The sequence below is a fragment of the Odocoileus virginianus genome, chromosome 4 (genome assembly GCF_023699985.2).
Source record: "Odocoileus virginianus isolate 20LAN1187 ecotype Illinois chromosome 4, Ovbor_1.2, whole genome shotgun sequence".
NCBI lineage: Eukaryota > Metazoa > Chordata > Mammalia > Artiodactyla > Cervidae > Odocoileus > Odocoileus virginianus.
In genome coordinates this window covers 82,717,437-82,729,593 of record NC_069677.1, presented here as the reverse complement: position 1 = coordinate 82,729,593, position 12,157 = coordinate 82,717,437, and the positions used below count along the sequence as shown (strand labels likewise).

The 12,157-nt window shown below is 51.2% G+C and overlaps 1 protein-coding gene across 11 annotated transcripts in view; it reads right to left on the bottom strand.

Moving 5' to 3' along the window:
* Positions 1 to 12,157, bottom strand: part of ADARB1 (adenosine deaminase RNA specific B1) — a 112,921-nt gene that overhangs the window by 25,737 nt on the left and 75,027 nt on the right. For 10 of the 11 annotated variants that reach the window (XM_070466881.1, XM_070466875.1, XM_070466877.1 and 7 more), the window contains 5 exons: positions 7,974 to 8,908; positions 3,871 to 3,985; positions 2,987 to 3,155; positions 2,239 to 2,387; positions 778 to 946 (listed from right to left, as the gene is read on the bottom strand). In XM_070466881.1, coding sequence (XP_070322982.1) covers positions 778 to 946; positions 2,239 to 2,387; positions 2,987 to 3,155; positions 3,871 to 3,985; positions 7,974 to 8,908 — 1,537 coding nt within the window. The remainder of the gene's footprint in view (positions 1 to 777; positions 947 to 2,238; positions 2,388 to 2,986; positions 3,156 to 3,870; positions 3,986 to 7,973; positions 8,909 to 12,157) is intronic. The other variant, XM_070466876.1, reaches the window with a different exon arrangement.

The window sequence follows — 12,157 nt, the reverse complement described above, 5'->3', positions numbered from 1 at the left end:
AGACAGCCCATGTTCATGGAGAGGAAGACTCGACTCTTCCCAACCTGAGCTGCAGACTCAGCACAAACCCATCAAGACTCTAGCACAGCGTTCCGCAGATGCTGACAAACGGATTCCGAAGCTTACATCAAGGGGCAGAAGGCCCAGAAGAGCCTATACAACACAGGAGAACAAAGCTGGAGGACTGACCACCTGACCTCAAGACCTACTATGAAGCTACAGGAACCCATCTCGTGATGTATCAGAAAAGTACACCTGGTCATTCAGATGATCAGAAATATATTTTTCTTATATACGTTTGGTCTTCTTCTGGGGTTCCTGGCTCACAGCTCCTAGGCCCTGGGAACTTCCTAAGTGATTAACCATAGGTGTCTATGTTAATGAGGTAGATTGTGTCACCCACCTGAGGATGGGGGGCTAGTTGGCTGTGGAGCCAAATACTGATTACATACGGTGGGAACTTTCAGCCTTATCTTCTTGACCTCCCGGTAAGAAGACACCAGCTGGAGGCTGAGTTCCCATACCAACAGCCATGATTTTTAATCAATGGTGCATTTGTAGTGAAGCCTCCATAAAAACTCAAAAGGACCTGGCTCCAGAGCCTCTGTCCACAGAGACCACACCTCTCTTCTCAAGGTGGCCCCTGAAGCACCTTTTAAAACCTGAGTCCTTCAGTGAATCTGTGGGACACATGCCCGGGTGTCTCTGGAAACACTCCGGGGCCCCCAGGCATGCAGGGGTGGGGGCGGGCCCAGGTGTACATCCAAGGGGACTTACCTTGCCATCTTGTCACTGCAGGACATGGTGAGCAGCCGCTCCCCCTGCAGCACCCCGTCCCATGTCTGGACGCTGGCGTTGGAGCGAACGGGGATGGTCCCCTCACCAGACTCTATCTTCGTCCGCAGCTGTCCGCGGGCTTTTCGATTTGGATGTCTATCTGCTGGCTCTAAGACAGAGACACAAGGTCCTCTTGAGAGGGTCTGCTGGTCAACCATCTATTTAACTCACCAGAAAGCATGTCTAACAACACTCTATCAATTCAAAATGCGATTCACACGCATGTGTGCATGTGTTCATTCTACATGCACCTAAGACATGTATGTGTGTTTGATGCAAGCACAAAAAATTGGACAGGAGGATACAATACAAACCAAATTCACAAAAATGGTTTCCTTGGTGGTTGGGAGAAAAGAGGGCCTCCACTTTAACCAAATGATGTATTTCTAGGATTAGAAACTAGCTAAAGCAGACAGAACACAAGGCTGACATTTGCTAATTCTAGGTGATGGATATTAGAGTATTTGCTATATTTCTTTGCTGCATATTTAAATTTTCAAAAATAAATCTATAGGGATGTGGAAATAAACCCATAGGAAACATTCACAAACACCCAGAGATTTTTTTACACGAATACAGTGATTTAAATGTTATTTTTATGTTTTAAAAATATTTGTCAATTTCTACAGTGCATACTTGCTGCTTTTTATTTTTTTTTATAATTTTGTTTTTTCTTTTTAAAAATTTTTATCTATCTATTTATTTATCTGGGCTGGGTCTTCTTTGTGGACTGCAGGGTCTTAGATCTTGGTTGCAGCACATGGGATCTTTAATCGCAACATGTGGGATCTAGTTCCCTGATTAGGATCGAACCCAGGCCCCCTGCATTGGGAGTGAGAAGGCTTAGCCAACTGGGTCATGAGGGAAGTCCCCACCTGTTGCTTTTATAATCAAGAAAAATAATGTAATCAAATGTTCTATTTGGAACAAATAGTGCTTAAGCTCATAAGTAGAGTTGTGGATACAAATTACTATGAAACAAGAGCACGAACAAGAATGAGAGGAACACAGAGGTCAGAGCGAGGCCTTCCTGTCCATTGACACCTGCTTCTGAGACTCGGTCACACTCTCGTGATATCACAACCTACCAGAAACACGGACCACGACGTGCATTTCCAATCTAGAGATGCATGTCATCCAAATTCAAAACCTGAACACAATTTTGATTTAATATCCTCACTCTAATTTCTTATATGAATCTACATTTTCATTCATTAAAAATTTAAAATTACTAATTGAGAAGAAAAGTTCATGTTTTTATACATTCTTATCAGATTCACATCCAAGGTTGAAATTTTTGAAGAAGAAACGATATTAATACAGGTTTGTCCTTTTCTCTGTTATAACACAGTCATGAACTTTCTTGGGAAGCAGTGGCTGCCGCCGAGCCTGGCGTGGTACCTTCCAGGATGGGTTCGTGTGGTGAGAAGATCCTGGCGTCCCCGCAGGGGGAGGTGCTGATGTACAGGTGGAACTGGACATTCTCCTTCAGCTTGAAGCCGCCCCGCTCGGACTTCTCAAAGATGGATCTCTTTTGATCATCTTTGCTACTGAAAGGAGTAAGTTGCAAAGATAAACCTTAAAGCTGAACACAATCAAAACTCAGTCTCTCATAGCTCAAAGGCCAGTGTTTTCAACAGGGTAAGATAAGCTTGCACTGGGGTATTTACTTGACATGTTTATGATAATTAGCACGGCTCCCGTCCGCTCACCAATGAGATAGGTCATCAGCACACAAGTGACCCTGTGCTCCTCATTCACAACTTCAGAACAGAAAGGCTGCGAGTAGGACATGGCCTGCTGCAGGAAGCAGTCAGACTCAACAGTCAGCCATCTGGGCATGGTGACCTCCCCAGCACTTATTCCTGTATAAAGCGAAAGCCTGGGGTCTGGAACACAGACATGACCCCTCTGACTGCACGCATGGCGGGTATGTATGTGGGCATGTGAGTTATATAACTCAGCCAACTCTACTTGACAGCCTGAGCTTCAAGAGCAAAAGGGATCCCAAACTGTAACCCAGAAAGTTACTACATTGAGAATTTTTCAGTGATGACAGACACAGTGAAAAGGATGCAATACACTTTGATTGGAGGAAAATTTTTTTTATGGAAAACAGCTTCCTTCACCCATTTCCTCAGACACTCACTTTAAGTAAAGCTCAAGCTGTGTGTAGAGAAACCTCAGCAGGGATCTGCGGGCTATGATCTCCGCGTGGCAGTCGTTGAGTGCGAGCCCACGGTCACTCATGTACTCGCCATTGATGCACTTTGTTCCCGTGGAGATGCTGATCACCTTGGCATCCTTCACATCTGTGCCTGGAACAGAGGAGAAACCATCTCGTGATTCCTCTCCAGGAATCAGCTCAGCCAGCTGGGCTGAGCAGATACTCCAGGAAGAGAGGGCCCCGAGACAGCCCCAGCTCCAGCCCCCAGGAGCCGAAGGTCCTCCGGCCGCCCCAGGGACGCAGGCACTGGCCGTGGTTGTGGTTCCTGCTCCCAGGAGGGGTCCCTGTGGATGCTGCTCAGGGGGCTCACTCCTGGGAGGTGGAAGAGGACTTGGGGAGGGACCCCTTCACAGCTGGGAACTTAGGGGCAAATTTAGCCGGGTTTCTGTTGCCATCCCTGAGCGTGTTTCCCCCACAGACTCCCTATGCTTATAGAAGCCTCCTCTCGCAGGGAAGGGTTATCTGGCAACAGTGACATGAACTGACATACCAGAGACGGCTACTCTCAGTGAAGCAAAAACCAACAGGTTTCCTGCATTTCCAAGACTTGCTCAAGATGATTCATATAAGATTACTGGAATCAAATACTAATACAGGACGCTTCCTCCAAACAAAACACTCAGGTTAAACAGATGAAATGGTGGGGGAAGAAACATAAGTGCAGCTCCTCCAGTTGCACACAGCATACATTCTGAAGGAGAATGAAAAAGTAGCCTCCTGCTGCTGTCAAAGACTTCTGTAGACTGAGAGTGGGTCTTCTTCATTAAGCATGAGAATACGCAGTGGACACACACCGACATGGTTACCTGTTGTCATGACGATTCCAGCAAGGACCTTCCTGCGCGCGTGGGGGGAGGCGAAGCTGTCTGTCAGGTCCCCAAACTTATCCAGCACCAGGCGGGCCACGGCATCGGCCAGGACCTGAGGACCAAGAGGGGGTCAGCGCCCTCTGGGGTTACGTTCTGGGGCCTCTTCTCTGAGCCACATGGTAGGTCTGGCAAATCAGCACATGCACGCATGCATGCACACAGTTTTTCCTCCAAGACATTTCTTGGAAACAGGCATCCAAGGGGCATAGTAGGGTCTCTACAGACAGGCTGGTAGGAGCCCAGCCACGTGGGAGCAGCTAAGGCCTCCCATCCCAGCCCTGTCTCCAGGGGGACCCCAGGCCCAGGGCGGCAAGGTCACCTGCTTCTCTCTGTGGCTTGGAACCAGAGCTCTGAGTCCTGCAGCCACACTCCCCAAGCACTAGGGCTTCTGGAGGAAGTAAGACCACAGGAGGGACCGACCGATCACCTCAGGGCAGAAGCCAGAACGGCCCTGCAGGGGACACTCAGGAAGGAAAGGGGAGTCAGAAGGGAAATCATATCTCAGCACCTCCCTCCCAAGGCACCAGTCCAACTGTGCCTGTTACTTCCGCATCTGAGACCAGCGAGCAGCACCGCTCTGAGCCCCATAAGCGAGGTCTCTGCCCCCTAGCTGGGATGACGGGAAGGCTGCAGGGCCACTGTGCACAGCGACTGCTGGTCACGTCTGGGGAGCGTACAGCACTGTTCTTGGGAGCAAACGGCTTCCAGAGTGTGGACCTGGGCCTTCTTCTACAGCATGGACTGAGGGACCCCCTGTGTTCTGGGAACAATGCTTGATGGGAGGGGGTGCAAGAAGTCACCCACGTCCCAGCAGCTCACACTTGTCTCGAGTCCCCAGCTAAGCCCTCAGTGAAACACTCCTGAATGGACAGAAGAGCCATCATCCTCAGTGGCAGCTTATCCGGAAAGAACAGTCGTCAGGACATTGTCCCATCCCCACACCAGCAACGAGCCCCAGAAGATGGTGCTCACGGCCGAGTAGGAGGGGAACAGGAGAGTGGGGACAGGGCCAGGACCCCACCCTGCACCCTCGGAAGAGGAACAAGGTCATGGGTGAGTGCAAGAAAGGCAGCAAGACTGCGGACAGGGCCAGAAGTGGAGGGAATGTGAGCAAGAGGAGACAGCGGCCCCCCTACAGGGTGAGGAGCTCCAGCTGGACTGACAGAGAGTCTGGGCTGCCGCCATGCCTCTGCCTGGGCAGTCCCCCACCCACCATCCCCCCGACACGCTGGCATGAAGCCCCTCCCTCCAGCTTTGGGGCTCTCACAGTCAGTGGGGACTGGGTGGACTCCTGGGACGCCTTGTTTGGGCCACGTCCATCAAGTTCATGGATAGCCCTGCACTCACCATGTGGGCAGTACCATCGGACTTTAATCTCTCAGTGCCGCATGAAGGCAACATGGAAGTAACAAGTCCCTGGGACCAGGGACGGCCCCCTCAGATCCTTCAGGGTGACCCCAGGAAGACAGCAAGACACCTCCCTCCCAGAATGTATGTCTGGAAAAGACCATCGAGTCCAGAAATGATGCTAAGAGGACCGACTCTCTGAAGGCCGCCCACAGGTCCTCCGAGGAGAGCATGACTGCATCCTTGGGCACCACTTGAGGGCAAGGAGCCGCCCTGGGGCCCCTGGAAGCAGTGGGGGATGGGGAGGAGACAGTTCACCTCCCCAGACCCGGCTGACCTAGGCCACCACAGCAGTGGGCAGGGCTGATGAGGCCCCTCCCAAGCCAGCAGCTCTAGTCACTGCTCCCCGCTGCTGTCACGGCCAGGACAGAAGCAGGCCGCCAGTGCACACGCACGCACGCACACTCATCCCTCCCCCCACAGGTGACTCCCAGGCAGCTTTCGATGACCCCAGTCTCTTTACACGACTGCTGACACTAGGAGAAACAGCGCGTATCAGGAGTCACCGCAACCACAGCATGGATGAACCTCAGCTAAAAGACTGCATCAAATAGTCAACTTGAAACAAAGTCCCTCGAGAACTGGTGCCCCAACGTGTGCAACGATAAATGGACCAATGGTCCTTATAAATCATATAACAAGTGGCTAACACGGGAAGCAGTTACTTGGCTCATTAAAAAAAAAAACAGTAATATACTTTGAATATATTACTTTACATTGATGCTGTTTTGGTTGCTTTAAGCAAAATAATAATAATAAAGTTCCTTCTTTCACAGTTGAGAACTATTGGTCCTCAAGGGTCCCCCAAGGGCAGGATGGGCGTGGGTTTTCCTGAGGGAGCGCAGGCTGGCCTGTCAATCTGGGCTCCTCCATACCTTCTCATCACATCAATGTGTATTTTATCCTCAAACTGAATCTTATGATGATAGAAAGGATTAGAAAACATAGTGAGACTTTCTCCCTGAAATAAACATCTTCATGATAGACCAGAAAGATGTTGGATTTCCATGAAAAGAAGCAATAAATAACCAAACAGTTTTAGGGTGTTGAAATACCTAAGCATTTCTTTCTCCTTCACTCTCCTCAGAGGCCCCCCTGGAATGTCCCCTCTTCACCCTGAGATGACCCCTCACCTTCTTGTGAGATGACATCACCCTTAACCCTGAAATGTCCCTTCTCTTCATGCTGAAATGTCCCCTCTCCTCACCGTGAGATGACCCCTCCCTCACTTGAGATGACCCCTCCCTCACCTGAGATGACCCCCCCCTCACCCTGAGATGACCCCTCTCCTCACCCTGAGATGACCCCTCCCCTCACCCTGAGATGCCCCCACCCTCACCCTGAGATGACCCCTCCTTCACCCTGATCAGGATGACCCCTCCCTCACCTGAGTCCTCTCTCCTCACCCTGAGATGACCCCTCCCTCACTTGAGATGACCCCTCCCTCACCTGAGATGACCCCCCCCTCACCCTGAGATGACCCCTCTCCTCACCCTGAGATGACCCCTCTCCTCACCCTGAGATGACCCCTCTCCTCACCCTGAGATGACTCCTCCCTCACCCTGATCAGGATGACCCCTCCCTCACCCTGAGATGACCCCCCCTCACCCTGAGATGACCCCTCCCTCACCCTGAGATGACCCCTCCCTCACCCTGAGATGACCCCTCTCCTCACCCTGAGATGACCCCTCCCTCACCCTGAGATGACCCCTCTCCTCACCCTGAGATGACCCCTCCCTCACCCTGAGATGACCCCTCCCTCACCCTGATCAGGATGACCCCTCCCTCACCTGAGATGACCCCTCCCTCACCCTGAGATGACCCCTCCCTCACCCTGAGATGACCCCTCCTTCACCCTGATCAGGATGACCCCTCCCTCACTTGAGATGACCCCTCCCTCACCCTGATCAGGATGACCCCTCCCTCACCTGAGATGACCCCCCCTCACCCTGAGATGACCCCTCCCCTCTTCACCTGATTTTCCTGCTCCGTGCCCTGTCCAAGGCCAAACTAAAAGCAGTGCCCACCTGTGGCTGAGCAGACAGAGCTGTAGGGACCCCACGGGGACTCCAGGTGCAGAGAGCCCTGGGACCCTGGGGCTCTGGAGCACTCGTAGAGGCCCCGACGCCCCAGCTCTCCTGACACGTGCTCACCACTGTGGAGGCTTGGCCTCTGCCTGGACACGCTTCACAAGGCCCTGGTACATTGACCCCAACTTGGGTTTCAGCTGCTGACCGGCCGGCCTCACCTCTCCTGCATCTGGGGATCCATGTGAGCCGTGGAGGGAAGAGACCGCTGAGCTGTGACAGGTGCAGGGCTCTGGCCCCTCTCCTGCCCTCCCTGCTCCTCTGAGACAGGCTCTGCGGGGTGTGGTCGCCACAGGGTGGGCAAGAAGGTGAGCGCACCTCGGCCTGCCTACGGTGGGCAGCACTGACCACAGAGCACCTGTCGGCGTTGGCTTCAGCTGGGCTCCCCGTGACCACACAGCCAGCATAGTAAAGGGAAGGCCACCTGGCCTGGCTTACAGGAGCTCTCTCTCTGCTGGGGACAGGGTGGTAGAGAAAGAGTGACCCTGACAACCACACCTTGTCTCAGAGCGTTAGCCACACACGGCGCTCAGCGGCTCTCCTCACCTGCGGCAGATGCAGCTGCAGGCCCTCGCTGGGGATGGGCTGGCGAGATGGGGTTTGATCCAAGTGCAAGTTAAAGATAGTCGCCAGGGCGGACTGCGCGGCCCGGGCCTTGGCCAGCTTTTTGTTCCTCCCAGAGCCTTCAAAGAACTGGCCGTCCACAACCACGGACATGACGAAGTTCTTGGCGTGGCTCTCCCCACTCTCTGAGAGGAAGTCGTATTTGAGTCCCGGGCGCAGCTCATTCAAGATCATCACGGGGTTCTTCCCGCTGGGCGGCGGGAAAGGCGGGGGCCCAGGCAGGGGCGGCTGGGCCAGGCCGGCGGGCGCCGGGGATGCGGCCAGGCTGAGGTCCCCGCTGGAGCTGAAGGAATCGTCGCCGTTGGAGCCCAGGTAGAAGGGCACCTCCGACCTGTCGGGCGTCTCGAAGCCGTTGAAGAGCGCGTCAGGGAAGTCGGCCTGGTCAGACGTAAAGTCCGCGTTGGTAGACAGGCTGCGGCCCATGGCCAGGTGGGCCTCGGACGCGTTGGGGAACTGGACAAATGAGCGCAGGGCCTTCTCAGCTGCGTGCAGCTTGGCCTTCTTCTTCGTGGGGCCGGAGCCCTCAAACACCTGCCCGTTGACCTCGACAGACATGAGGAAAAGGGGCGCATGTACTGGCCCCGTCTGCGACAGCAGCGTGTACTGCAGACCGGGCTTGATCTCGTTCAGCTGCATCAGCGCATTCTTGGGCAGTGCTGGCCCCGGCGCCCTCCTCCGCTTCTTCAGGCGGAACTTGGCATGGCCGTTGCTGCCCTCATCCAGGGCCCGCTTCCTGCTGGTGCCCCCGCTGCCCCCGTTGGAGAGCGGGGCACCCTCGCCAGGCCCTGGGGCGCTGCCGTCCTTGGGGGGCGCGCCGTCCATATTGCAGTTTTCCTTAACATCTGTGCTGCTCGAACCTGCGGTGCCCAGAAAGAGTAACTTACAACGCCTTCGTTGCAGGATCTTGTAAATGCAAAATTTATAGATTCCTTTATCTCTCTTTGTAACTGGTTAAGTGATGTGTGCTTATACATCTTATTCCTGGCTGTACTTTTAACCACAGAACTATCCGCCTACACTAGAACGAGCAATTTGATGTTCTGCTAAATAATGGCTAATCCTGTTTCTATTCAGTATCAACGACTGCTTTTGCATCAAAAGGTGAATCTTTAAATCGTCTTTTTCTATGAGAATATTCTGAAGCATCTAAAGTTATCTACTCAAGTTTCTCAAAATGTGGAATAAACTAATCCAAGAAGACCTTACATTAATAATCTAACATCAGTATCAACAAAGTGCCTTTTATTCTAGCATTTCCTCCTTTTCAAGGCTGTTTCTTATACCACACCCATATTGGGCTTTCAACTGCAGCCTTTCCAGAAGAGAAAACATGATTTAAAATACACATTCACAAGTCACTTAGTTTTTCTGGTTTAAAATATTCAATTAATATGTGCAGTTGTTTGATTTGGTTCATGGATAAGTCTTAGAAAACTGTTTATGTAAAGTGTTCTGGCCTTTTAGAAATTATTTTGAAGGACACAGCTTCTTCTTCTGGTGCTCAGTTAACATTTTTTCAATATGTTATGGGGACCGATTTGCCTCTGAATCCTTAATACACCCCATGATAGAAAAAAACATATAAGGCCAGACATGAAGACTGACATTGCTAGTGGTGGCCACAGCTTCCTAACTTTCCTGAGGCTGGCAATGTGCTCTTTTTTAGAAAAACAAATATTTGATGAAATTACAAAATAATTTGGTTATAGTACCTTTTAAAGGTAGTTTATTTTTACAACTAATAAATATAATTTTAGAACTCTAAAAGTTCATGGCAAAATAAATATGATTTTAATTTAAAAAAATGGGAATAAAAAAGCACTCACTCTTCCCTTTAAGTGTATCAAGCTTTTTGGAAAAGAGAAAAAGCAGTAACTTCTTGTTTTCCTGGTCAGCTTGCATAGGCCACTGGCTGCAGGAAGCACAAGGTTAATGACCACCGGGCTTTACAATACTGTTGATATGAGTGTACTTAAAGCCCTACTGCTACCTTTTGAGAATCCACAAGTGTTTTCAGCAATGGACTATTGCTCACAATCATAAGCTGGTTTACAGGTGCCCCATTAGGTGGCCCCTGCTCCAACTCTACTGTTTAATGTGAAAGAAGATTCTGACTATGCTAAGGAGGCTGTTTTTATTATGTAACGTGAAAGTAGACTCTGACCACGCTAAGGAGGCTGAGGATGGCCATAAAGACCTTCGCCAGCTGGACGCATGCAAGGCACTTCACTCGGCAGCAGTCTGGGTCCCCGGCTGCCAGTGCCTACAGTTCAAGCTCCCAGGCTCCTGGGCTGCCATCATCACCGAGATGCGAGAATGGTGCTGATGCAAACACAGCCACAGGGAGACTCACTCTATCTCCGCTGGCTGAGATTAGGACACTGCTAAGCATCCCCTGGTGGCTCAGACAGTAAAGAGTCTGCCTGCGGTGTGGGAGACCAGGGTTCAATCCCTGGGTCGGGAAGATCCCCTAGTGAAGGAAACGGCAACCCACTCCAGGATTCTTGCCTGGAAAATCTCATGGGTGGAGGAGCCTGGCAGGCTAGAGTCCATGGGGTCGCAAGGAGCTGGACATGACTGAGCGACTCCACTTTCACTTTTCAAGCCTTCCTATGACTCACTGTCTCCCAGGCACAACTGACGCACACACCACTTCTCCCAGTTGACAAAGCCGACGGAATGAACACTAAATTTTCATTTATAACATCCTCCAGCAAAAGCTCAATAGGTTACTCCTTTCGGTGCTCAAAGGAAACAGAAGGTTAGAGAGGGCAGAGCGAGACAGTTTAGATGAACAAGTGAGCGAGAACATGGCACACGGCATGGCTGCGTACTTTCTCATGTTACTGCTAAACAGAATGATCAGTAAAGAAGTCAAGTCATGATAAACATTCTGACATGCATTTAATCAAACGTTCATACTCTCTGAAACCAGTGCTTTCCTTGAAGAAGTAAAAATAGTGTTAATTATAGAAAAATACACTTTCTACAAGAGAGTTCACATAAATTCTACATACTTATGTGCTTCAGTTCACATGAATTCTACATTCTCATGTGCTTCAGAAGCTTGGAAATACTACTCATGCTCTACTTTGCTAAAAATGCTTCTACATAAAGGCAAATATAACACTAGAACTGCAAGAAGACATCCCACCCTGACAACTCTTCTTAAATAGATGCTTTCTATTTCCATATCATGCTATTTTATTTCATAAATGTGAATACTAATCATGATAAAAATGTTTCATTGCTTTCAAAATGACAGAAAAATATGGGACTGGCATTTCAGTTTCAACACTAGAACCAGCAGCTTATCTTTCCAGAAAACGTATTCAGAAGGACTCTTTATCTGGTAACTGACCCCCAGAGCAGTCTGGGGACAGTTACATAACCCACAGCATTGAGAAACTTTCTCCCAAACCCGACAGTCAGCACCATGGACGACAGCTCACAGTCCTGATGGCAGGGGGAGGGCTGCATGGGTGACAGTGGGTGTGGGGAGTGGGTTGGCCCCAAAGCCCCCCAAGAGTGACTGCTGGGGCAGCAGCCTGGAGAAAGTGCAGGCAACCAGAGGCCGCACTCACGCCACGAGAGGAGGCGTTGCCACGTGGCCTGAAACCATACCTGGTCACGACTTCTCATGCCAGTGTCCCAGGGGTGGCCTCTCACATGAGGGCACATAATTGCAGGGTCACCCGGCAGAAACCCAGCAACCCACGGTACCCACTACTCTCGGGGACAGAGGCCTGGATTTTGTGGGCAGACGTGACAGCCCCAGTGCCTCGGCTACAGGCTTTGGGTGAGGCCGCAGGACACTGGGCTGAGGTGTGTCCTCATCCTGAGTGACTGTTCATCCCTGACACCTGCGGGCTCTTCCAGGGACACCTCAGCACACACAGCTAACAGGGAAGGGCACACACTACACACACCAGAACTCTCAGGTCTCTGCTGTGACCTCCCTACAGAACACTCCCAGCCTCTGTGGGAACATTCAACCTGATCTAACGGCTCTGCTGCCCGGGATCAGCAACTAACAGAACAGAGAGGTGTGTCCACTGACCCTTTACAGGGAATAGTGTCAAGGGTGGGGCCAAGGTCCAGGGAGG